This window comes from Tursiops truncatus, chromosome 10 (assembly GCF_011762595.2).
Source record: "Tursiops truncatus isolate mTurTru1 chromosome 10, mTurTru1.mat.Y, whole genome shotgun sequence".
NCBI lineage: Eukaryota > Metazoa > Chordata > Mammalia > Artiodactyla > Delphinidae > Tursiops > Tursiops truncatus.
The window spans coordinates 41907028-41930561 of record NC_047043.1 but is presented as its reverse complement, the minus strand read 5'-3'; the positions used below and the strand labels follow the sequence as shown (position 1 = coordinate 41930561).

General features: G+C 38.6%; 1 protein-coding gene across 2 annotated transcripts in view; it reads left to right on the top strand.

The window, feature by feature from the left end:
• The window catches only part of HMGCLL1 (3-hydroxy-3-methylglutaryl-CoA lyase like 1), a 142389-nt gene that overhangs the window by 109835 nt on the left and 9020 nt on the right, over positions 1-23534 (top strand). For both annotated transcript variants that reach the window (XM_019931391.3, XM_073810872.1), the window contains exon 8: positions 22699-22824. In XM_019931391.3, the coding sequence (XP_019786950.3) occupies positions 22699-22824 (126 nt within the window). The remainder of the gene's footprint in view (positions 1-22698; positions 22825-23534) is intronic.

Sequence of the window (23534 nt, the reverse complement as noted above, 5' to 3'; positions counted from 1 at the left end):
ATAGTTTCTTAAATAAATCATGTTGGGAAAACAGGATAACCACATGCAGAAGAATGAAATTGGACCCTTATTTATACCACTCACAAAAGGTAACTTGAAATGGATTAAACTCTTAAACATAGTACCTGAAACCATAAAACTGCTAGAAGAAAACATAGGGGAAATGCTCCTTCACATTGGTCTTGGCAGTGATTTCCTGGTTATGACATCAAAAGCACAAGCTACAAAAGCAAAAATAAATAAGTGGGACTACATCAACCAAAAATCTTGTGCAGAGCAAAAGAAATAACAAAATGAAAAGATAATATGGAATGGGAGAAAATATTTGTAAATCATCTAGCTGATATGGGATTAATATCCAATATATGTAAAGAAGTCACACAACTCAATAGCAGAAAACAAAGCAACTCAATTTAAAAAAGAGCAAAGGAACTAAATATAATTTTTTTTCCAAAGAAGGGGCTGTACCTCACTAATCATCATGAAAATGCAAATTAAAACTATAATAAGATATAACTTCACACCTTTTAGAATGACTGTCATCAAAAAGACAAGATTTAACAAGTGTTGGAGAGGATGCAGAGAAAAGGGAACGCTTGTGCTCCGTTGGCAGGACTGTAAATTTGTGCAGCCCATATGGAAAACAGTATGGAAAACTCTCAAAAAATTAAAAATGGAACTACTATATGATCTAGCAAAAGATTGGGTGTACATTTGAGGGAAATGAAATCACTATCTCAAAGAGAATCCTGCACCCCTACAATTGCATGTTTATTGTAGCAATATTCACAATAGTCAAGATATGGATAGGACTTGGTGCTTTCACTGCAGGGAGCCCGGATTCAATCCCTGGTCAGAGAACTAAGATCCCACAAACTGGGCATGCAGCCAAAAAAAAAGATATGGAAACAACCTAAGTGTCCATCAACAGATGATAGTATGCATGTGTATGTGTGTTTGTATGTGTAAATGGAATACTATTTAGCTATGAGAAAGATGAAAATCCTGCCATTTGTGACAACTTGAATGAACCTTGAGAGCATTATGCTAAGTGAGATAAGTCAGAGAAAGATAAATTTTGTATGATGTTACTTAATTGTGGAATCTAGAAAAGACAAACTCTGCGAAATGGAGTAGAATGATGGTTACCAGGGGCTGGGGGGCGGGGGGTGGTAGAGGAAATTGGGAGTATTGGTCAAAGGGTACAAACTTCCAGTTACAAGATTAACAAGTTCTGGGAATCATTACACAGCATGGTGATTATAGCTAATAATTGACTTTTCTAAAGTCAAATATCCAGTTACTGAAGAATTAAAAACAAAATCAGAGGCCATCTTTGTTACCAAAAGCAAGTTATTGTATGCCTGACTCACAGTGAGGCCAAACAAACCAAAACTTCAGAGTTTGGAGCAGAGAAAGGTTTATTGCAGGGCCATGCAAGGAGATGGGTGGCTCCTGCCTAAAACAAACAAAACAAAACAAAACAAAAAAACTCCCTAAAGGGTATCAGCAAAGCATTTTTAAAGGCCAGGTGAGGGAGAAGTGTGGTTACTTGTTGCAAACTTCTTGGTGCCGGAATCCTTTGTTCTTGCAGCTGTCCACATAGGTCAGGTCACAATGTTCCTGCAAACCTCCAACAAGACAAATGTTTTTCTCTGTTCTGCAACTTTTTATCTCTATATGAATGGACTCTTAAAAGTCAGAGCCCTGAGAACAGGCTATCCTGTATATTTCAGGCTACAGGCAACATTCTTTTACATAAGGTACAGAGCCAGCATGACTAAGCACAGGCCACAAAGCACAAAGGTTAAAGTACAAGAAACAGATCTAATATGGAGCCAGATTTGTTCTTCCCTTATTACAATTTCATAGGGTTCCATCAAACCTTGTCTGGTTTTGAATCATGTTTATAAATATGTGGTTGGTGAAAGGGACAAAAACTTGAATAAAATTAGACTTAAGTGTTTTCTATGAATTTCAGTTGTCTGGCATTTGTCTGTGGTAAAGTGAAAATGAATTATTTGTATACATGCATGATTCAGTTTAGAGCTAAGTACCAACTTGAAAATAGTATTTGGGGTTTTACATATATTGAAGTAAATAGCTAGCACTTTTTTGCATAGATAACTGTATTGTACTGTGCTTCTTTTTGTGTAAGGTTTTGGATTTCTCTCATCCTTAGTGAGATATGATGCCTGGAAGCGTTCCTCCTTGTACAGCCTCTAATATATCTGTGTCTTAGAGAAACACGCATGCGTCTGTGAGATGGCTCACCAACTTTGATGTAAATCCCTCCTAGACACGTGAGGTGATGTGAGTAATTGATACAAGATTAGGTACTGGCCTGAAATACTGAGCAAGAACAGACATACTTCTATTAAGAAATGAATAGTGGGCTTCCTTGGTGGCGCAGTGGTTGACAGTCCGCCTGCCGATGCAGGGGACACAGGTTCGTGCCCCGGTCTGGGAAGATCCCACGTGCAGTGGAGCAGCTGGACCCGTGAGCCATGGCCACTGAGCCTGCGCGTCCGGAGCCTGTGCTCCGCAATGGGAGGGGCCCCAACAGTGAGAGGCCCGCGTACCGCAAAAAAAAAGAAATGCAATAGTACTTACAGACGTCCTGTAGACACTAGCCATAATGAAAGTGAAAATTTCTAAATTAAACAGTTGTTGCGTGGTGTAGCTGAAATACACATACACACATAGATAGCTAATATAGATATGCCTGTCTCTACATATATTTATATATAGCTATCTTAAATGTATTCAATACTGTAGCAGACTGAAATTTTAAAAGAATATATACGGATATATATATATTCTTTTTTTTTTTTTTTTTTTTGCGGTACGCGGGCCTCTCACTGTTGTGGCCTCTCCCGTTGCGGAGCACAGGCTCCGGACGTGCAGGCTCAGCGGCCATGGCTCACGGGCCCAGCCGCTCTGCGGCATGTGGGATCTTCCCAGACCGGGGCACGAACCCGTGTCCCCTGCATCGGCAGGTGGACTCTCAACCACTGCGCCACCAGGGAAGCCCTATATATTCTTATATAGAGAAGACATACATACATCATAATGCTATCTTAAAAATCCATTCTATCAAGCATCTAGAATTATTTATAATACCACATCTTACTTTTATTTGTGTCCCCCATGATGAGTTGTCCATAGAAATCACTTAATAAATATGTTTTAATAAATAGTGACTGATTTGGGATAATTCTCCCAGACTGTGCTACACACAGGGGGGATCCAGAGTTATGTCAGGGCTAACGTTAAACATCAGCAAACAGGAGACTGATATTAATGAGTTTAGTCACTGGTGTTGTTTTTAGTTGTTTTTTAAGGACTGCTCCCCAACTCCATACTCTGTAGAATCATCCTACTCCTCAAGGCCAAGTTCAGATGTCATTTCCTCTATGAAACCTGCTCTGATTAACCCAGCCTGAGATAATTTCCGTCCTTCTTGAACTCATACAACTTTTTCCTAATTGACCTAAATTAGTACTTTTCACAGTCTCTCTTTTATTTTAAGTATTCACCTATACATCATGTCTTTTCTACTAGATCATAAGTCTTTTCAGTCAGACTGTATCTTACATATATTGGCACACTAAGCCTTTTGAGAGTAAATAATTAGTCAATAGTGGCTGATTTCCTGATTTATTCTTTGACTTACATAAAACTGAATGTGCTTCTAAGAGCTATATCCTTCCATAGTAATTTTGACAGCAGAGGAGGTCTCCCTGTAAAATTAGAACTTGTTCAACTAGTAGATATTTATGAAATTCATATAGTCCAATGAGAAACTCAAATCTTCTGTAATAAATACAGGAGACTTTTGTTCAAGTAAACATATTTTATTTGACAAGAAAGCATTAAAATGACCCCAATGGGGCTTCCCTTATGGCGCAGCGGTTAAGAATCCACCTGCCACTGCAGGTGACACGGGTTCGATCCCTGGTCCGGGAAGATCCCACATGCCGTGGAGCAGCTAAGCCTGAGGGCCACAACTACTGAGCCTGCTCTCTGTAGCCCATGAGCCACAACTACTGAAGCCCACAAGCCTAGAGCCCGTGCTCCGCAACAAGAGAGGCCACCACAATGAGAAGCCCACACACCACAACGAAGAGTAACCCCCGCTCACCGCAACTAGAGAAAGCCCGTGCACAGCAACAAAGACCCAACACAGCCAAACATAAATTAATTAATTAAATAATAAAAAAAGATGACCCCAATGAATTTGTCAATTACTTCATATGAACTTTGGCTCAGAACGTGCTCCCTTGTCAGTTGTGGTTTACTAATTCAACACATTGTGGCCTGTCAAACAGCAGAGAGTTTTGAGATAAGAAAGTTCAACACACAAAGATATTTTCTATTCTATTCCTATCATTGAAAAAATGCTGATGGGTCTCCAAACGGACACACTGGTTATACTGACCAGATGGAAGATCAGTCCACACCATCTGGCCCTGCCATGTGTCTGCTGTTATGTTTTCACGTTGCCTCCCTGGGTCCCTCTATTCCAGTCCTAATGGTCCCCTCCTACTCTCTAAACATACCAGCAACCTCCCTGTTCAAGACATCTGCTCTGACCTTGTTTATTTTTCATTAAACACTATAATACTATAACACTATTATTTCCGATAAATTCTTAGTTCACTTTCCTGCTTCATGCAGGTTTCTGTTCAAATACCTCTTAGCAGAACATTGTTCATGGAAAGAATGACCGAAACGAGCATCTCTGCCCTTGCTTTCCTGCATTCTTGTTGTTTGACCATCACAGGTGATTGCCTTCTCCACCACACAGCTGGCTCCACGAGAGCCCAGATTTTGTAGGTGTTATTTTCCATTACTGTATACCTGGCACCCAGAAAAACGTAAGAACTCAGCAAATATCTGTTCAGTGATAGAGTGAGCAGTTGTCACTACCAAGCATTAAATCATGTTTTAAATCCCCTGAAAACAAAGACAAAAAGAGATGCATGAGAGCTTAACACTCATTAAACTTTTTATAGTATTGAACTTTAAATGGAAGATGTTGAATGGCTTCTAAAAAAAGGTATCTAGAGACTATTTATTATTTGGTCTGCTCACAGCCACATCTCCCTTCATCTAGGAAACTATCCCCTCATCACTCCAACCATGGGGTTCTTTGGGAGGGCCTAGAAATCACAGCATTTTCACCCACACCCCCCTCCCCTCCTGGGTGTGAACCAGCTTCAGTAACTGGTCCAGGGATGGAAATGTGACTCAAGGAAGGTCAGTAAATTTTCCTCTCCCAAGAATTTTCTGGCTGGAGCTCATGAAAAAGTGCTCACTTTTCTTATATTAGACCCTGTAACTTTTGGTATAGTAGACGTGAAAGAATATAGCCAACACAGTGAGAAAAGAAATGAAGGGGGAGGAGAGACAGAGACAGGGACAGAGAGAGACAGAGAGAAAGAGAGAAGGAGAGAGAAAGGGGGAAAAGGGAAGGGAAGGGAAGGGAAGGGGAGAGAGGAAGGAAGAAAAATAGTGTTGGAGTCCTTGGTCTAGTTTTTCCCAAGATCAGCTCCACCAAACTCTTTCCACTTAACCCAAAAATGTTCCCTCTTTTTTTCCCTCAAATATTTCAGCCTAGTCATCCTGACTAATACATGATACAATATAGTAAAATTAGGGGACAATATCTTCAGCAGGTGTTTTTAGAATAAATGTGGGGGAAGACATCTATTTTTTTAATGTTTTATACTGACTGCCAATAAAAGACAAGAGAATAACCTTAAAATGGGATTCAGGGAAGCTATCTCTGCAACAGTCTGAGCTAATGAGATCCAGGTATCTGTTTTTCTGGTGAGCTAGATTGACATAAAGATAGAACTGAAATACTTAGAAAAGGATGGACGTATATTTCTTAAGGTGTCTTAATATTCTCTCAGTATGCCTCTGACAAAAGCTAGGTAGAAGCAAATTCATGATTAAACTCCATGAAAGGGATGCCAGAATTTGTCAAGGTCCAGCCAGAAAGCCGGCTACATATAAGCAATGGAATATAGATAATTGGTTATACGGGCAAAGGGAGAAAGCTACAATTGAACAGCAGACAATGAGGTAACCGGGAGATAAGCAGGGCCTGGATTAGGGCAGGGCAAGCCAGGCACCTAGGATACAAAATTTAGGAGGCATTCATGTTCCGGTGCTGACCTTGTTCTGCCCAACCCTGAGAGTGTCTCCTAAAATCTTGCTCCCTGGGTGCCTCACTTCTAAGGAGGCACTCCTGAGATTAGCAACAGCAAGGGGACCACCACTGGCACCGCACTGAGGCCCCCAGGCTGGATGGACAATGAAAGAGGAAAGGAAGAGAAAGGAAGAGGACAGTGTTACTGGAGCCCATCATCCAGAGTCACCAGGAGGAAGTTGGAACCATGGTCATCAGGGGCCTTTGGAGCACAGAGGTACCACCTGAAGCAGTCAGAGAGGGGATGCTATTCTTCTCCATCCAATGGAGCCTTCTGTTTGAACCCAGCAGGAGTCCAGCAGACATGGGAGCTTGGGGATGCAACCTGCAGGGATCAGTCTCCTGTGATAAGATGCACAACAGCGATGGACAAGCAAGACCTCTGGGAGCAAACAGCTTGACTGTCACAAGGCTGTGTCCTTTGGAGAACACAGGTGCAGATGGCACTTTTCTTGTTCTGTTGGGAAAGCTGAGAAGCCTAACTTGTATTCTTGCCCAGAGAAGATATTTGGCCAACCTGTTTTGGTTTTGTTTTTTTTTTTCATGATTGATATTTGGTATATTTTCCTGTATATCTTATAAGTGATTTTTTTTTTCTCTGAATGTTATCTTGCCAGTGAGGGAAATAGCTTTTGAATTGGACTCAGATCTCAAGATTTCCATCTGTTTTTCTACTTTCATTCTTAACGAATGGTGGCATTGAATTTTAGGTGCTTAGAAGTATTAAAGTTAAAAAAAATCCTAAAATATGTTACAGGTCATGTGGAAGCTTTTATATGTCTATGGTATTTGGCAGCCTGGCCACAAATACCAAGTATGTGTGGGTTTGGCACCTTTAAGGAGAATCTTCAACAAGTGTTTTTCTTTTAAAACTGTGTTTTATATGACTTTTTCTTGGCTATTAGCACTGGACATCCCAGTTGGATGCCATCTGGAGGCTTATGGCATGTGGCCTTCCCAAGAAGTCACTGTCTTGCTTAGAATTTTCCTGTCATATGTTCCAAGGAACGGACCTACAGCAGTGATGTGTTGTCTCAACTACAATAGCAGAAGCCCTTAATTTTATTTTTATTTGGCTATGTTTATAGCTGTATGACAGAATTAGATGTTATTGAACAAGCTACATTCAACATGCATTTGTGGAAAGCCTTAGGATTGGATAAAACCCTAGGAACAATCAAAGTCAATAAGCTTCAGTCACCATAGAAGAGATTCCTTCTACAACCTTTAGATGGTCTTTTAATACCTTCAGTGGCAGGGAGATCATTATCTTGAGAGTGAGCTCATTTAAGTTTGGGGAGCTTTGAAAGGCTAGAGAGTTATTTCTCATATCAACCAAAATCTACCTCTGCCTATATTCCTCTAGAATTATACAGAATATGTCTATTTTTTTGCCCATGTAATGATCTTGAACTATGTAACTATAACCGTCATCTACCTCTGAATTTTTACCCAAGATAAATACTCACAAATGCCTCAAACACTGGTTGTATCATGTTTTCCAGATATGTTGGTTGGCTCCAAACCTCCTTCATCTCCTATATATTTAACTGTAATTATACCTACTTTTGTTTTCTCAACTTTTTGAATAACTGGCTTTAACTGGGGAGAAATCCATTCTTGATTTCACGTGTACTCAGCTTTTTCTCTTTTTTCAAGTTGTATTCACTGCTTAGAAAAATTAATACCATTGCTACCATAACTATCTTGTGAGATATTTTGATCATGGTGGCTCTAGCGTAAGCAAGATCCTTGGTAACTCATTTAGAAATCAAGTTGAACTTGAGCTATTGAAAATGAACAATAAAGAGGTGGGTGGTACTACTTAGTGACATAATATTACAAAATATTTTAAACCCTATTATCCATGTAAATATATGACAATGTCCAGTTTAATGAATCTGTCCATTTAAATGCCCCCAAATGAATATCTCCTAATAAATGGCTGAATACATTCATCAGCTTACTGTTAATCAGCTCAGTCATTTCTTATTTAAAATAGTGTCTCAAGTTTCTCCTGCACACATTTTCCTCTCGTTCCTACAGGAGAGCTAAGTTTGATGGGAGCTGAAGTATCATCCTGCCATGGGGCAAGGGTCACCTGGTCTGATGGCATCTTAGTCCTCCCTTGTTGCCCTGAGATGGAGTTCTCTAGCTTGTTTATCCTTTGTCCTTGTGATGGTACTGTGACCATGGTCTGTGGATGTTGGCCTATTCTCTGAACCTTCCTGGTCATGATCCTAGTTCCTTCCTGCCCACCAGTGATCTCTCAGCCCCACCGGGGAAAACGAGAAATTGTTGTATGCTTTCTATGCCAGGTGTGAGTGCCCTATTGTCTTTCCAGCTGCCTTGAGTCTCACTTGCCAGGCACCTCACTTAGCCTTTGCTGCCCTGGCATCCCACAGCTGGATGGGAGATTCTTGAGTCTTGTAATCCCCCTCCAGCCCACCCTTTTGGAAGCAGAACCAGTCCCTGCTGCTCTGGGGCTCCTCTAAATGTGTCTGGGATTTCTGTCACACATTACCCACAACCACATCCCTGGTACTCAGCAGAGAGGAGGAGCCTTGGACTCTTCTCAGGGTCCCAGAAAGCACATGGTTATATCTTTTAAAATTATTTTACTGCCCCATGGAGACCAATACTTTGAGTTATAAGAATACTGAATCATGAGTTTGAGCATTACCAATCCATGAGATCATCCCCAAAGCAGACAAGCAAGTGGAAATGGGTATGTAATGAAAGATTTAAAAAGGAATTAAAGTTAGTTTGGAACAATCACGAAGGCTTTAAGAAACATTATGTATTAAATATCTAGTTTTCTCTATCTATGATGATTTTCAAGAAAGCAGCTTCTACCTTCCGCTAGAGTTGATGATTCCCATTCATGGAGCACCCTCCACTTAGCTATTAAGCTAGAAATCACAGGGCTTCTGTTAACGACACCTCATATATATGTATATGCGTATATATATATATATATATATGTGTGTGTGTGTGTATATATATATACATATATATATAACTGAATATATATATATATATTTTCAGATTCTTTTCCCTTATAGGGTATTACAAAATATTGAGTAGAGTTCCCTGTGCTGTACAGTAGGTCCTTGTTGTTTACTTTATACATAGTCGTGTGTATCTGCTAATCCCAAACTCCTAATTTATCCCCCCTTTCCCCTTTGGTAACCATAGTTTGTTTTCTATGTCTATGGGTCTGTTTCTGTTTTGTAAATAAGTTTATTTGTATCATCTTTTTAGATTCCACATATAAGTGATATCATATGATATTTGTCTTTCTTTGACTTACTTTACTTTGTATGCTATCTACTATTAGTCTTCATTTATTTAGATACCATTTTATCTCATAAATTTATCTCAAATTTATTCCTTAACAAAAAACCTTTTTTGTTTTTTACATTTCTGCTTCACTTTAAATACTCACCACCATTGACTGGATGCATTGCACTAATTTTCTGACTAGTATTTCTACTTAGATATTTCTCAACCTTTTATCCTTCTCAGTTATTGCTCCCTTGCTACTGAAATCTGCTTGAAACAAAATGCTGATGATGGCACGATTATTCATCAACTTTAAGTAGGTCTTTATTTTCTAGAGAATAAAGTTTAGCTTGTACAGAAAGGCATCCAAGGCCTCTCATGATTAGGAGCTGTACTCCATCCACACCCCAACACTCCCTACAATAAAAGTCTCATTAAAATCTCAGTGTACCCTTGGCCTGTTCATCATCTGTATATTTTCTCAAGCTGTTCCCTCCCTGTAGAATATCCCTTCCATCACCATCCCCCACTTGTCAACATCCTTCAAGGCCCAATTCAGAGCCAAACTAGTCATCAAACTTTTAACCGTACCCCACCCAACCTTGCTTCATGATGAAATATAGAAACCATCTCACTGATGTGTCTGACAGCTTCGTTTATAATTTTCATAATAGCTACCACTCTCTACTTTGCATTGTAGTTCTTTGTATTTATGAATATCTGGTCTGCCAGGTCATTAACTTAATGATGTGTTAGTTACTACTCTTTGTTTCCAAGCAACAGTGGCCAACTCAAGCTACCTTAAGCAAAAAAGAGACTGTATTATGAGGATATAGGGGTGTGTCACGAAAACCTCTTAAAGGAACAAGACAAGCAAAGAGCAGAGATTTGGAAGCCTTCCCATTTGATTCTGAATCTCAGCTCTCACCACTTAGCCAATATGTGTCACTATGTGTGGTCATAGTAAACATTCTGTGGCTCAAGTTTCTCACATATAAAATGAGGATGATAATAATAGTATGTACTTCCTAGGATTACTACATGGTTTACTTGGCACAGCTCTCATTAAATGTTATTTCAGAAACAAAGGTGGGGCTTTTCGGGAAAGACTACTGCCTTGCATTTGTGGTACTAGCATTTGCTTGGGATTCCAAATAATTTGATTTGGGGAGAGAAGAGGAGCCTCACCGAACTTCTTTGTGGTTATCATTTAATGCTTTGGGGTCCTTTATTTGGCACGGAGATTGGTAAAGTGAGTAATACACTATTTTTGGAAAATAAACCTGGACAATTTTAAAATGTTAAGCTTGGACACAATATTTAACCCTGGACCTGCACCTTAAAAACCAGCAGAGTAATAGAATGTTCTGTTGCCTGGGTGCCCATTGAAATTTATAAGGAATTCCAGAAGATACTTGAGTGTGGGCAGGTCTGTTAAGGCAGTCTGGTGACCTGGGAGGCCCAGAGCCCCTTTCAGGTTTCCTATGAGGTGAAAACTTGTCCTAATGACACTAAGATAGTGTCCCTTTTTACCATTCTCAAATAAACCGTGGATTTTCTAATGAGAGAAAAGCAGACGCCCATGAGAATCTAGATGTCTTAATAAAGATGACTATACACACACACACACACACACACACACACACACACACACACAAAACAAAAACAAAAAAACAGAGGTGGGGAGGAAATGAAGCTGGATCTCAGGAAGAACCAAAAAGCTGCCTGGAATTCAGGTGGCATTTCTCTAATTCGAATGTTTTATTCCACCCCCTCCTACAGACCAAATTACTCTGCTGCTTGTCGTCCATGGAAAAAATTGCTTGTCCATAGCTCATGTGCTGTACATCTCACCTCTTAGAAAGACAGAATCTGTCTTTGTCTCTGTGCCACATTCTGGGGGAGGAGCCTGTGATTGACTCAATTTTGGTTCCAACAGCTGCCGCCAAGATTAACAAAGAGTCACTGAGCAAACAAACAAACAGGTGCCATAAACTTATCTTTATGGCATTTCCAAGAGAAGAAGGTTTAGGGAGCAAAGTAGGTAGTGATCCACTGACATGGCTCATTGATTTTGCTATCCTCAGAGCATCGTTCTGTGTCTCCAGTTGGATTGGATCAAGTTCAGTTCGCACCATGTGTAGTCATACTTGCACTCAGGCCTTGATCCTTCAATTGTTCTTCAAAATATTTGAATTTGTTCAATTACACTTTCAAAAACATTTGAATAGTAACTTGTTCTGTTCTAGGTATTATGCCGTATACTGAGGGTATCATGGAGTGAGGTAGCGTGAAGTTCTTGACCTCATGATGCTAATGTATATTGCTTGCTGCTTTGACTTAAAAAAGAAAATAAAAAGGTGTAATCTTTCCATTATCACAAGCCCTGCCTGGTTTGTGAGTATTGATAACGCTGTTAGTTCTTTGTCAGCACCACTGTGTTTTCAATTCCTTTTTTTTTTCTCTCTCTTAACGTTCTTTTTTCTTTTCTGAACATTTAGTTATATTTTCACAATATTAGGCAGACCTCCCACTAACATCCATTTTGGAACTGGAAATTATTTATCTCCTACCAGTGCAACTCCAGAAGCATAAAGGCCTGAATTCTAGACCCGTCTCCACCGCCAAAGACCTCTGCGACTTTGGGGAAATCCCTAAGAGCTCTGGGGCTTAGCTCCTTCCCTTTAAACCAGAATCAATCCACTAATCAATTCATCGTATAAGGGATTTTGACTAAAATACACGGTGACTTCTACCTTTATAGGTGCAAAATCTTTAATGTTTACACAGTGTTAGTTATCCATCTGTGTCCCATTTTCTTCCCCCTCACTTTGTTACCATTGTCTCCATTCATCACTTTTTCTGCACACGTTGAGAGCATCATGGGAGCGGGGTAAGGCTGGGTCTACGAGGAGCTGGAATGAGATGGTCAACTCTTTCCAGGACTCTCAGCCGATGAACTCAGTTACTGTGTTTCTGAGAAGATTGACAGTTGATTTTCCTTGGAAGCTTTGGGGTCACTGTTCCTTTAAGACTCTCTGGCACTCTGTCTGTCCTCTCCTTTTGCCCTACCTCATGGCACAGTTTTATCTATTAATTTCCTGGCTCAGCTCTATGTTTCTGCCCTAACCTCAAACTCATCCCCACCTCCCTAAGGCTTTTTTGGCTAATTTTCTCCTCTAGTGCAGCCTCATTCTTTACCCCTATTCAGTGAGCCCTATCCTTCATGGCTGCCAACTCACCTGTCTCTCCATTTGCATACTTCCACACTGAAATCTGCCCCAATGCTCTTCTTCATTTGTCACACACACATCCTCCGTCTGCCTCTATATCCTTGTCATATACTTGTGAAAGCCAAGACTTCTCACATGTTATGTACCAAGCTATGGGATATGCGCTTTCCGTGGAACATCACATTGTATCCTGAACAAGCCCGTGAATCAGTACTATTAAATTCATTTTACAGCTGGGGGAACAGAGAGGTAAAGTAACATCCTCCAGATCGCACAGCTAACAGGTGGCAGAGCAGGTTCAAGCAGAAGTCTGTCTCCTGAAACTGATCTTGAAAGCACAAGGCTGTAGGTTCTCTGTTTGTTTTTGAATCTATTGCCACCTCACTCCTGTTCTATCTCTGCTGAAACGACCCATTTCAACCTTTGTCAATGGCATGAATCCAATAAATTTTCTCTGGTCTCATTTTCTTTAACTACCTTCAGCATTCATCACTGTGGTATATTTAGGGAAATTTCTACCCTGTCTTATGACACTGAACTTCCCCCTGCACTAATTCATCTCCCTTCTCCTAATTCCGAAAAGTGAGTGTTCACTAAATACCAGGATTTGAATCTCTGCTCTTCTTTTCTAGACAAGTTCCTTCAGAGAACTCAGAAATGAAATAAATCAAGATGAAATTACTTTTTTCTTATTTTTAATTGCTCTAAGAGATAACCGACTGTCTAAAGGAAAAAAAGTGGCAAGGTATTGTGAGTTTACACATGGAAAAGTAAAAGGTAGGGAAACAGTAACACCAGGGATGGGTGGAAGGAATTGAGAATATATTGTATGTAATACTGTAAGATCCTTCCCTCCATGTGGCATAGATATTTGAAAGTAGGCTATTATTAATTAAATAATATTAATTTAATTGTATTAAGTTATACTATAAAGCGTAGGGTAAAATACTCAACAACTTAAAGAAGAGGTAGAAATATTAAGGAAGAGATAAAATAGAGTCATAAAAAATGCTCAATTAACAAAAGATAGAAAAAGAAGAAAAACAAAGCATAGAACAAATAGAGCATATAGAAAATAGCTAGCAGATTTTAATCCAACCATATCAGTTAGTGTATTAGTTCTACTTGGCTATGCTGATATAGCAGACCCTGAACCCCCCAACATAAATAATGGCTCAAACACAGGGATGTTTGTTCCTCACTCATTAGATGGTCCACTGCACGTGTTCCTGGCAGCGGGCATCTTTCCTCCAGGTGTTCGCTCAGAGACGTGGCTCTTTCCATTTTGTGGCTACACCATTCCCTCAGGCCTATTGTCATGGGCATTTGACTATTAAAAAGGAAGAAGACACGTAGTTTCTGAAAGGACTTGTTCTGGAAATGGCCTGCATCACTTTGCTCTCATGCCATTGGCTAACCCACATCAGGCAGCCTCACCTACACAGAAGGGCAGTTAGGTAATGTTGTCTAGCTGAGTCCCAGAAGAAGAGGAGACAGATTTTTTTGGTGAAAAGCCAGTACTGTCTGCTACAGATGAACCGCTAAACTGAAAGGTTAGAGATCTTCAAACTTTATTATCCATAAAAGTCACCTTGGAGTTTGAAACAATTGCATATACTTGGGCTTTACAAGAAAAAAATTCAGATTTTTGGGTAAGGCACAGAAATCTGTATTTTCTTTTGTGCCAGTAGATTGGAGAGCATGGATGGTAACTGAAGGAGTGCCCGTGGGAGCCAGTGACATCCACTCACACACAGAAAAGAGGAGCTGATTCTGAGAGGAGTCATCTGTAGGGTTTGGATTGAACCCAGGAAATGAGAAAATAGAGCCTGAGGTCGGTCAGTGTACTTTGGGGTGTTGTCCTGGCAGAAGAAGGAAATGATTGAGAAAGAAGGGTACACATTTATTAATATGGCTCCTTTGTACTAATTACAAGTGGTATATATTTATTACAGATAGTTGTTAACAATCTGGAAATAAAAATGACTTATAGCAAATATAGTTACTCTCCTCTTTTATCTTCCATTTTCTTATCAGCATTTTTCCATACCATTATATATTCTTCAAAACCATTTAATTGTCTCATAACTGTCTTACATAACTTATTAACTATTCCCCTATGGTTGTACATTTCATTTACAGGCTTTTTTCTCACTGTTACAAATAATAATACAAAGAATAGTCATCCTTGAACATAAGTCTATATTAACATTTCTGGCTATTTTCTTGGGATAGCTTCCTAGAAATACAACCATTGGGAAAACAATCCTTTACTTTCTCAATTTCTTGATAATGTTGAGTTGTGTAGAAACTTCTTCAGAGAGTTGAAGAAAGTATGATGAGAAAATTGAGTTTTTGTTGTTGTTGTTTTCAGTCTCCTTTTAAAATTTTAATTTAATTTTTATTTTAAATTAGAGTATACTTGATTTATAATATTGTGTTAGTTTCAGGTATACAGCAAAGTGATTCAGTTATACATATACATATATCCATTCTTTTTCAGATTCTTTTCCCATGTAGGTTATTACAGAATATTGAGCAGAGTTCCCTGTACTATACAGTAGGTCCTTGTTGGTTATCTATTTTATATATAGTAGTGTGTATATGTTAATCCCAAACTCCTAATATACCCCCCCCCGCCACTTTTCCTCTTTGGTAACCATAAATTTGCTATTGAAGTCTGAGAGCCTATTCCTGTTTTGTAAATAAGTTCATTTGTATCATTGTTTAGATTCCACATGTAAGTAATATCATATGATATTTGGCTTTCTCTGACTTACTTCACTTAGTATGATAATCTGTAGGTCCATGCATGTTGCTGCAAGTGGCATTATTTCATTCTTTTTATGGCTGAATAGTATTCCATTGTATATACGTACCACGTCTTCAGAAAATGAAGTCTTTTGATCTGTCAATGGCTCTCTTCCTAATTCACACCCTTCCCCCTGGAGTTGTTATAAGGATTTAATGCAACCAGGTGTGTAAAGTGTTTAGTAATGCAGCTGGCATTTAATTATTAGCACATAGTCAGTTAACTATTAATACTGAACAGTAGCACACAAATGTTATACCTGTTAAACTCTGTCTCATACTAACTGTGTGAAGCATGGACTGTCACTTCCCTTTTCTAAGCCTCAGTTTCCTCATCAGTAAATGAGCATGAATTACTGCCCACTTACCATGATTTTGTGGAGTTTTCTCATATGTGAAGTATGTGGTGCCGTATCTGTGATATAATAAGCCTTCAATCAATGTTCACTAATAGTATTTATTATTTCTCAGTCTACTGAAATTGAGAACTTTCTTATGTTTTTCCATTTCCTTATTTCCTTCTATGTACACACCCCCATTTCTATCTCAGTTTGAAATATACTACATGAAAGTACAAATATAATCTATCTCATTATGTGTGGTAAGGCAGGGAGGAGTGAAACGTGCAGGAAACCTTTTTCAAAGACAAGAGATGGTCTATGAAAGCGTTAATAATCCATCACGTTAGCTTACTCACCCCCAACAGCAAGGTATCATGATTTACATACCAATTTTGGTGTATAACTTCAGTGTATGGAAACACTGGGCTTTATTCATGCATGCCAATGGTTCACTATCTGTGGTTTATAAAGCATGGTATGTTCACAGTACACATGAATGGCAAGTAGTTGGTACCAAAACTCCATATATGGTAATTCTTTAGAGTGCTGGGTGAGTAGCATCTCAGAGCAAGATCTGGGCTCCCTGGAAAGAGTGCTGTGACCCACTAGTGACACTGGTCTGGCTGCTGGGGGAGAAGTAGCGCATCACATGTGGATAATTACAATCCTCTGTTGGAGGGAATATTAGCTGTGAGGAACAAGTTGAAGGGAAAAATATTAGAAAAATGAGTATATTTGTAATATTTTATCCTACATGAATATTTGTCTTTTTCCTCATGAGTAACTTAAATCCCCACAATGAGTAATTTCCCTGTCAGAGATTCACTTGTTATTTTAATTCAAATGTAACATTATTACAGATTTCTAAAGAAAAATTTGGTCTTGGCAAAAAAAGTAGACATCATTTCAAAAAATAACATTGCCAAAATTCTTCTATATGTTCCTTAATACTTTACTAACTTCAATATGTAAAATTGTAGATTTCATTAAATATTTTGAAATCAGACATATATGGAAGATTATATGTTTTGGAAAATGATTTCTTTGACTCCTCTTCTTATCATATTTCTCAGTTTTGTTTGGAGAATAAGTTCTTGCAGCATGAGAAAAAGTCGAAATGATACTTTCAGTTATTGTATCAGCATGATCTGGGCATCCAAGCACTATGCAAAATTAACAAAGTTAACTCTCCTCATAGCTCACCTGAGATTGTAGTACAGAGTGATAATGCTCGTGTTATATCTACAGCTAATTTGCAATTTTCCAGAAGAAGTGGTCACTCATATTTTATCCATTTTCCTCAGCCTTAAGTCCAAGTATACGTCTGGGAGCTCAAGCAGATGGAGCCCATAACCGCACTCACCAGGCTTTTCATAACCTGGGTCACTGTGTTAATAGCTTTGGTCATGAGCTTTGAGGGAAGTGGAAGCCAAAGTCACCTCCACCCTTTGAGTTACGTATTCGTTTCATTTTAGGGAGAATTAGCTCCCTGAGTTCTAGAGAGGATCGTTTCTCATTTGGCAATAGTGAACTATTTCTCAGTGACAGACAAAATGTATAGTAATATTAATTTCTAACACTAATCTCCATGAGCTACAGAGCTTTGTATGTATTCCAAGTCCCTGGCACATAGAACATGCTCAATAAACATGTTCAAATCAAAGGAAGAATAATAAAAAATATACTGATTACATTGAACCACAGATGATGCGCTACGCACCATTAGTAAAAGTTTCCTTATTTTAAAGGTAACACAATATTTATTTGCATAATATAAAGCTATTTACTTACGTATTTGCTGTTTCTGGGTTGGAGCACAGTGGCAGTTCAATGCTTGACTTTAACTTGGTGGATTTTGGTGTTACATCGCCATCTTGTGGTTATTAATCTGAAGATATTTCCTTCAAAACAAAACCCAAATGCTTTGTTTTGCAACGTACTGTATGGTGCAGAAAACCATTTGTGCTTGTGTGTTTACACACACACACACACACACACACACACACACACACACACACACACAGACGCCAGGAATCTGACCATCTGAAAAGCAGTGTTTTAGATTTGGAGACATGGGAAAGGAAATATCTAAGACTAATCTTTTAATGCAGTCTCTTGCATGATAAAATAAGCTATGCAACCCATCTACTATTATCAAATACATGAGGATATTATAGCAATGCATTTTCTATAATACTATGATTTCAGTAGCAAAGTAAAAACATGTTTCCTCTATTTACCATAAACAACAGAGAAGAAATAATGTTTTTCTTCCTGCTCTGTTAAGAACTTGTTTACATCATAATATGTACCGTTTCTAATGGAATAGGGAAGTCGAGGTAAAGAAAACATACACAGTGAAATCAAATTTTCTTAGATGACTATGACTAGAAATTTACAAAGCAGCTTGTTCCAAAATAAAGTTATCTAACTTAGTGTATGGGTAACACTATCCATTGAGAAGATATGTATTTCTGGGGAACAGAATTGCACATTTGATAGAGGACAAAATTGAGAGGATATTATGTAGAAAGTTCTATTTTTAAAGTACTGTGATTTCTTTTTTGGAAGAGAGACTTTAAAAGGAACACATATCTTAATATTCTCCTTCACAGCTAAGGTATACTTTAATAAACTCTCTTTAAATTTGCTTATTGAAATTTTAAAGCCACATACTGCTCTTAGAATTGATTCAATTGATTTGTGACTAGCACTCACAGAAATATAATCTGTTCCAGAGCAAATGTGATGGTAGGAAAGAGGGAAGGACCATTTTCCAGGGAGGCTTTCACCCAGATCACGTCTGCCTTTACGAAATTATGCACACTTAAATCCTAGAAAGATCAGTTAGTTGCAAAATAAATTGTTGGTCAATAAACTCAGTCGTAGGTTTATTTATTCTCATTTTCATTTATTTACTGTCATTCTACGACAGGCTACAGTTTGCAGAAACCTTTCTTTTTCTTTTTCTAATTATATATGTAATTACATTCATTGTGGGGCCATTAGAAAACAAGACAAACAGAATTAAAATAAAATGAATTACCTAGAGTCACACACCCAGTGATCACTGCTGTTGGCATTTTGGTATATCATCCAAATTCTACCTTTTTTTTTTTTAGAAAATGGGATTATGGTTCCATACACCATGATAATGTCCTGTAATCTGTTTCTTTCCCTTAACTATGCATTTACATAGCATTTATCATTCCATTTTATAGCTACACCTTAATTAATTTAAATTAGTCCCCATTACAGACATTTGGCTGGTTTTCAAATTTTTATTCATATAAAACATACTGTAATGAATCTATATATAAGGGGTGTGTTTCATGTGTGACACACATACACTCACCTATATATATCTGTTTTTATTTCTTACCTAATTATTTACTTAGAATTTGTGAAATATTCCTAGGAAGTACTTTTTTGATAGAAATTTCTAGGATAATGGATATTGGCAATTAAGACTAATTACTAGTTAATTGCTCAACAGAAAAAATGTTCCAGGTTATTTTCCTACCAGTTTAAGTTTTCTTGTTTACCTTCAGTTCCAACAACACCTCCTTTTTGTCATTGATGTTTATCAAAGTCTAATGCACATACAGAAAATTGCACTAATCATAAGCCCTCGTGGTAGACTGAAGCCATCTTTCACCTCTCATGCTGGTACTGCTGACATTCACTACCTCATACTTTTTGGGGTGTTCTTTCAAAAACAGGTTTTCTTGAAAAGTTGATCTGTCCTGATTAACTCTTTGCTGCCTCAGGGTACAGAGCATCTCTAAATGAAAGCTCACTCATACCCACAGTTGATAAAGTCGGAGATGGATGGATTAAGTGTGGGAACCCCTTACCTCAGGGGTTCCCACACTTAATTACACAAGAGATCACCGGAGGGAGCTTTAAAGAGATACCAATGCTTGACCCCATTCCCAGACAAAGATTCTGGGGAGAAACTTGGCTGTTAGTTTTAAAAGGTCCCCAGGTGATTATAATTGGTAAGGATTGAGAACCACTGAAACCTCTTTCTCCTGGAGTGATAGATTCAATTCTACTGAATAGATAAATATTAACCTATAGGTGAAGAATGCCTCTGCTTATTTGATGTCCTGGCAGACTTCCAGAGATGAGCTCAGTGTCTGAACCTTTGTCTTTTCCAACTACTGGACAATTCCACAGATTTCACTCCTAGAGCATAATTCTTTAAACTTACTATTTTGATTCACTGCAAATGTAGACTGCCCTAAATGGACCAGTACTTTAGCTGGTCAGTTATTAACACCCAAATATGATTGAGCTTTGAGAGAGGTCGTGATAAAGGAAGAAGAGCCATTGCCACCTTCTCATGTTGAGTAGTATAATGAGGAGAAATGGAGGTACAGAAGCAAACCAATTATATCTGTAAACTTTGCATTAGTCCCAAAGGCATCTATGGCTTTTGGACTATGGTTCTGCCCTTGGGAGCCTTGGTAAACATTCTAGGTCTCACCAGAGAAAATTCAGAACAGTAAAATTGTGCAGCCCCTTGAACCATAATGGAAAAGAACATAAAAAAGAATGTGTGCGTGTGTGTGTGTATATATATGTATATACATATATATACATATATATGAAACTGAATCACTTTGCTGTATAGCAGAAATTAACATGACATTGTAAATCAACTATACTTCAATTTAAAAAATGTGCAGCCCCCTTGGCATGTCAAAGGAGATAGGAGCCACCTGAAGAGCTCCCAACAGCTAAATCTCAAACATGAGTGACAAGACATATAAAGGAATATTGGATTACAACCCAAAGTACTAACTAAATACCCATGAGTCTCTACTGATATAAACAAATATTTGAAGAAATAAATAAATATGGGAAAATAGACAAATCTCTCATATGGGAAATTTCTAAATAATTTAGGTAGGTATTCTCCACTCCTTAGGTGTGAGCTGCACATAGTGACTTTTTTCCAAAAAGTGCCATATGGAAAAGGGGGCATGGGGTCAAGTGAACATCATCAGTTGTAAACCATATAGTACGCACCCTTGATATGATGTGTTAAGACTGGCACTTCCCCTGTGTTGCTCTCCTCACAAAACTTCAGGACTCCAGTCTAACCATGAGAAAACATCAGACATACCCACCTTGAAAGACATTGTGCAAAACACATGACAAGTAACAATTCAAAATTGTCAAGGTCAATGAGGACAAAGAATGTCTGAGAAGGTGTCACAGCCACAGCAGGAGATAAGACAACCACATGTAATGTGGTACCCGGATGAGTTCCTGGAAAAGAAAAGGACATTAGCTTCTAAACTAAGGAAATCTGAATCATGTGTGGACTTTAGTTAATAATAACATATTATATGTGTTCGTTAGTTGTGACAAATATACCATAATGATGTAAGATGTGAACAATAGGGGAAATTGTGTGTAATGTATGGAAATGCTGTGTACTTTCTTCCCAAATTTTCTGAAAATTTAAAACTATTCTAAAATAAAAAGTTTATCAAAAAAGGAAAGGAAAAAGAAAGAAAGTGTGATTCCTCAGAGCAGCAGTGAGAACAGCATCTGGGATCTTGTTAAAAATTCAAATTCTCAGGGCCCAGCCCAGACCTCCAGAATCAGAAACTCTGGGGATGTAACAGCCATTTGTGATTCTGCTTCTGTGACTGAGAACTGCTGATCTAGCAGATTGGCCAAGGGCTCTGTTTCCCAGCACTTCTCGTTTTAGATGAGGTCGTATTACTTTTTCTTCAATGTCCAGGAGTGAAGAGTCAGATTAGCCTCTTAGTGGCTTCTGATTTCCCAATTGTCCCTTTCCAGAGAGGGCTGCTCTGCTTGCCTCTCTTCTTATGTTATTCAAATCTGATCCCCAGGGTCCCTTTCAGACCCTTTTGTGCTCATGTCTTTCACAACTTTTCCAGTCCACAGAGATCTCCACCTTGGATATCCCCAGACTCATAACATGAACCAACTTGCATGTTTCCAGAGGCCACAAATCACAGCAGAATGTGAATTCTCTGGAGACACAGGTGACCTTGGGCAAAATGTGTGATCCCTCTGTACTTGAGTTTCTTCATCGTGATTTGGGGATGATGGAAGAGTATCTACCTCCTGGGTTTGTGTGGGAATTGTGAGTTAGTATCATGAGGTATTAATAATAATATCCAGCACTTAGTGAGGACCCAGTAAATGTGAGCTGCTACAATTGTTAGTGGTGGATGTCCTGCCTCTCAAATGTCTCTTCACTCCTCCCAAAACAGCAGGGTTTTGTGCACAAAATAAAGTAATGGCTCAATAAAAATTGGATGAATTGAGTGAATACGTTGAGCCCACAAAATACAAGTTCAAACATAAGGACAGCTCTCCACCCCCCTACCCCCCCGTCTGTCTTCGAAGGCACCTTGATTTTGAGTCAGGATGTTGGAAACCTTTCCTGTTGGTTATATAAGGTTTTTAGACTAAAGCTCAAAATTAGGTTGGAAAATACACCCCATGTGTGTATTTATCTTACTTCAGTCTTCATCCCCTACCTTTGTTCTGTTATCAATGAAAACGCCATTTCAGTTTTGACCTAAGATTATTCTCATTCCCGAGATCCTTAGCAGAGTGTCTGTTAGCCTAAAAGATGAGATTAGTCAGAAAAGAAATTAGCACCTCGGGGACTGTTCTAGCAGCAGGTGGGTAAGTGAATAGGTTGGAATCGTGGTTCAGATTTTCCTTATTTGCTCTTTGGAACAGGTTAAATAGAGATGCAACAACTTATATGCCATAATGAGACAAACCTTGGGTGTTTGGGTTTGTTTTCCAGATGGGGATTAATGTGGTGGATTCTGCAGTATCCGGATTAGGTGGTTGCCCTTATGCAAAAGGTGCTTCTGGGAACGTAGCCACTGAGGATTTGATCTACATGCTTAATGGCCTGGGGGTCAAGACAGTAAGTTAACTTAGCATATTTTAATATTCATACATTCCTTGCAGATTCAAATTTGAATGCTTCTTGGATTTGGGAAGCAACTTTGAGGTCAAGTTTTACTACACTTTTGCTCTTTGCTAAAATGCATAGTGGGAAAATACAATAAAAAATTCTTGGGGCGGGCTTTATAAAGTAACTTATTGCTATAGTTAGATCACCAATAATGCTACCATTTCACATTTTTATGGTGCTTCATGACCTCCAAAGTCCTTTTTCATCTAGTATCCAGTTTGATTTCACACACTTTGCAAATTTGAGCCTGTCTTTGCTATTATGATTATTGTTTTTGCTGTTTTGTTTTCCTTGGAGGAAAACTAAGATCTTGATTTTCTCATGGTGACAAGTAGGGCTTCTGGAAGAGAGCCCAGGGCACTTTTAAAATGGCCAGTGGAGGACCGCAGCTTAATAATACTTAGCATGTGAGCAAGAATACTCTCTTTACAAGTGCTACCTGAAAAAGTCACATGCTCTATAATAACCCACCAAAATTAGTACCTTGTTTTGCCACATGCTTGTTAAAATGGCCTACCAGTCTCTAAGGCAGATTTTCTTTTTTTTTAAGGATAAAATATAAAAGGCAAAAAACTGTTCACAGATTATCAGAAGTTCAAAATGTTTTCTGAGATGTAAAGCATCACCTGGATTGCAGAATGGAATTGTCCTCTCCATCT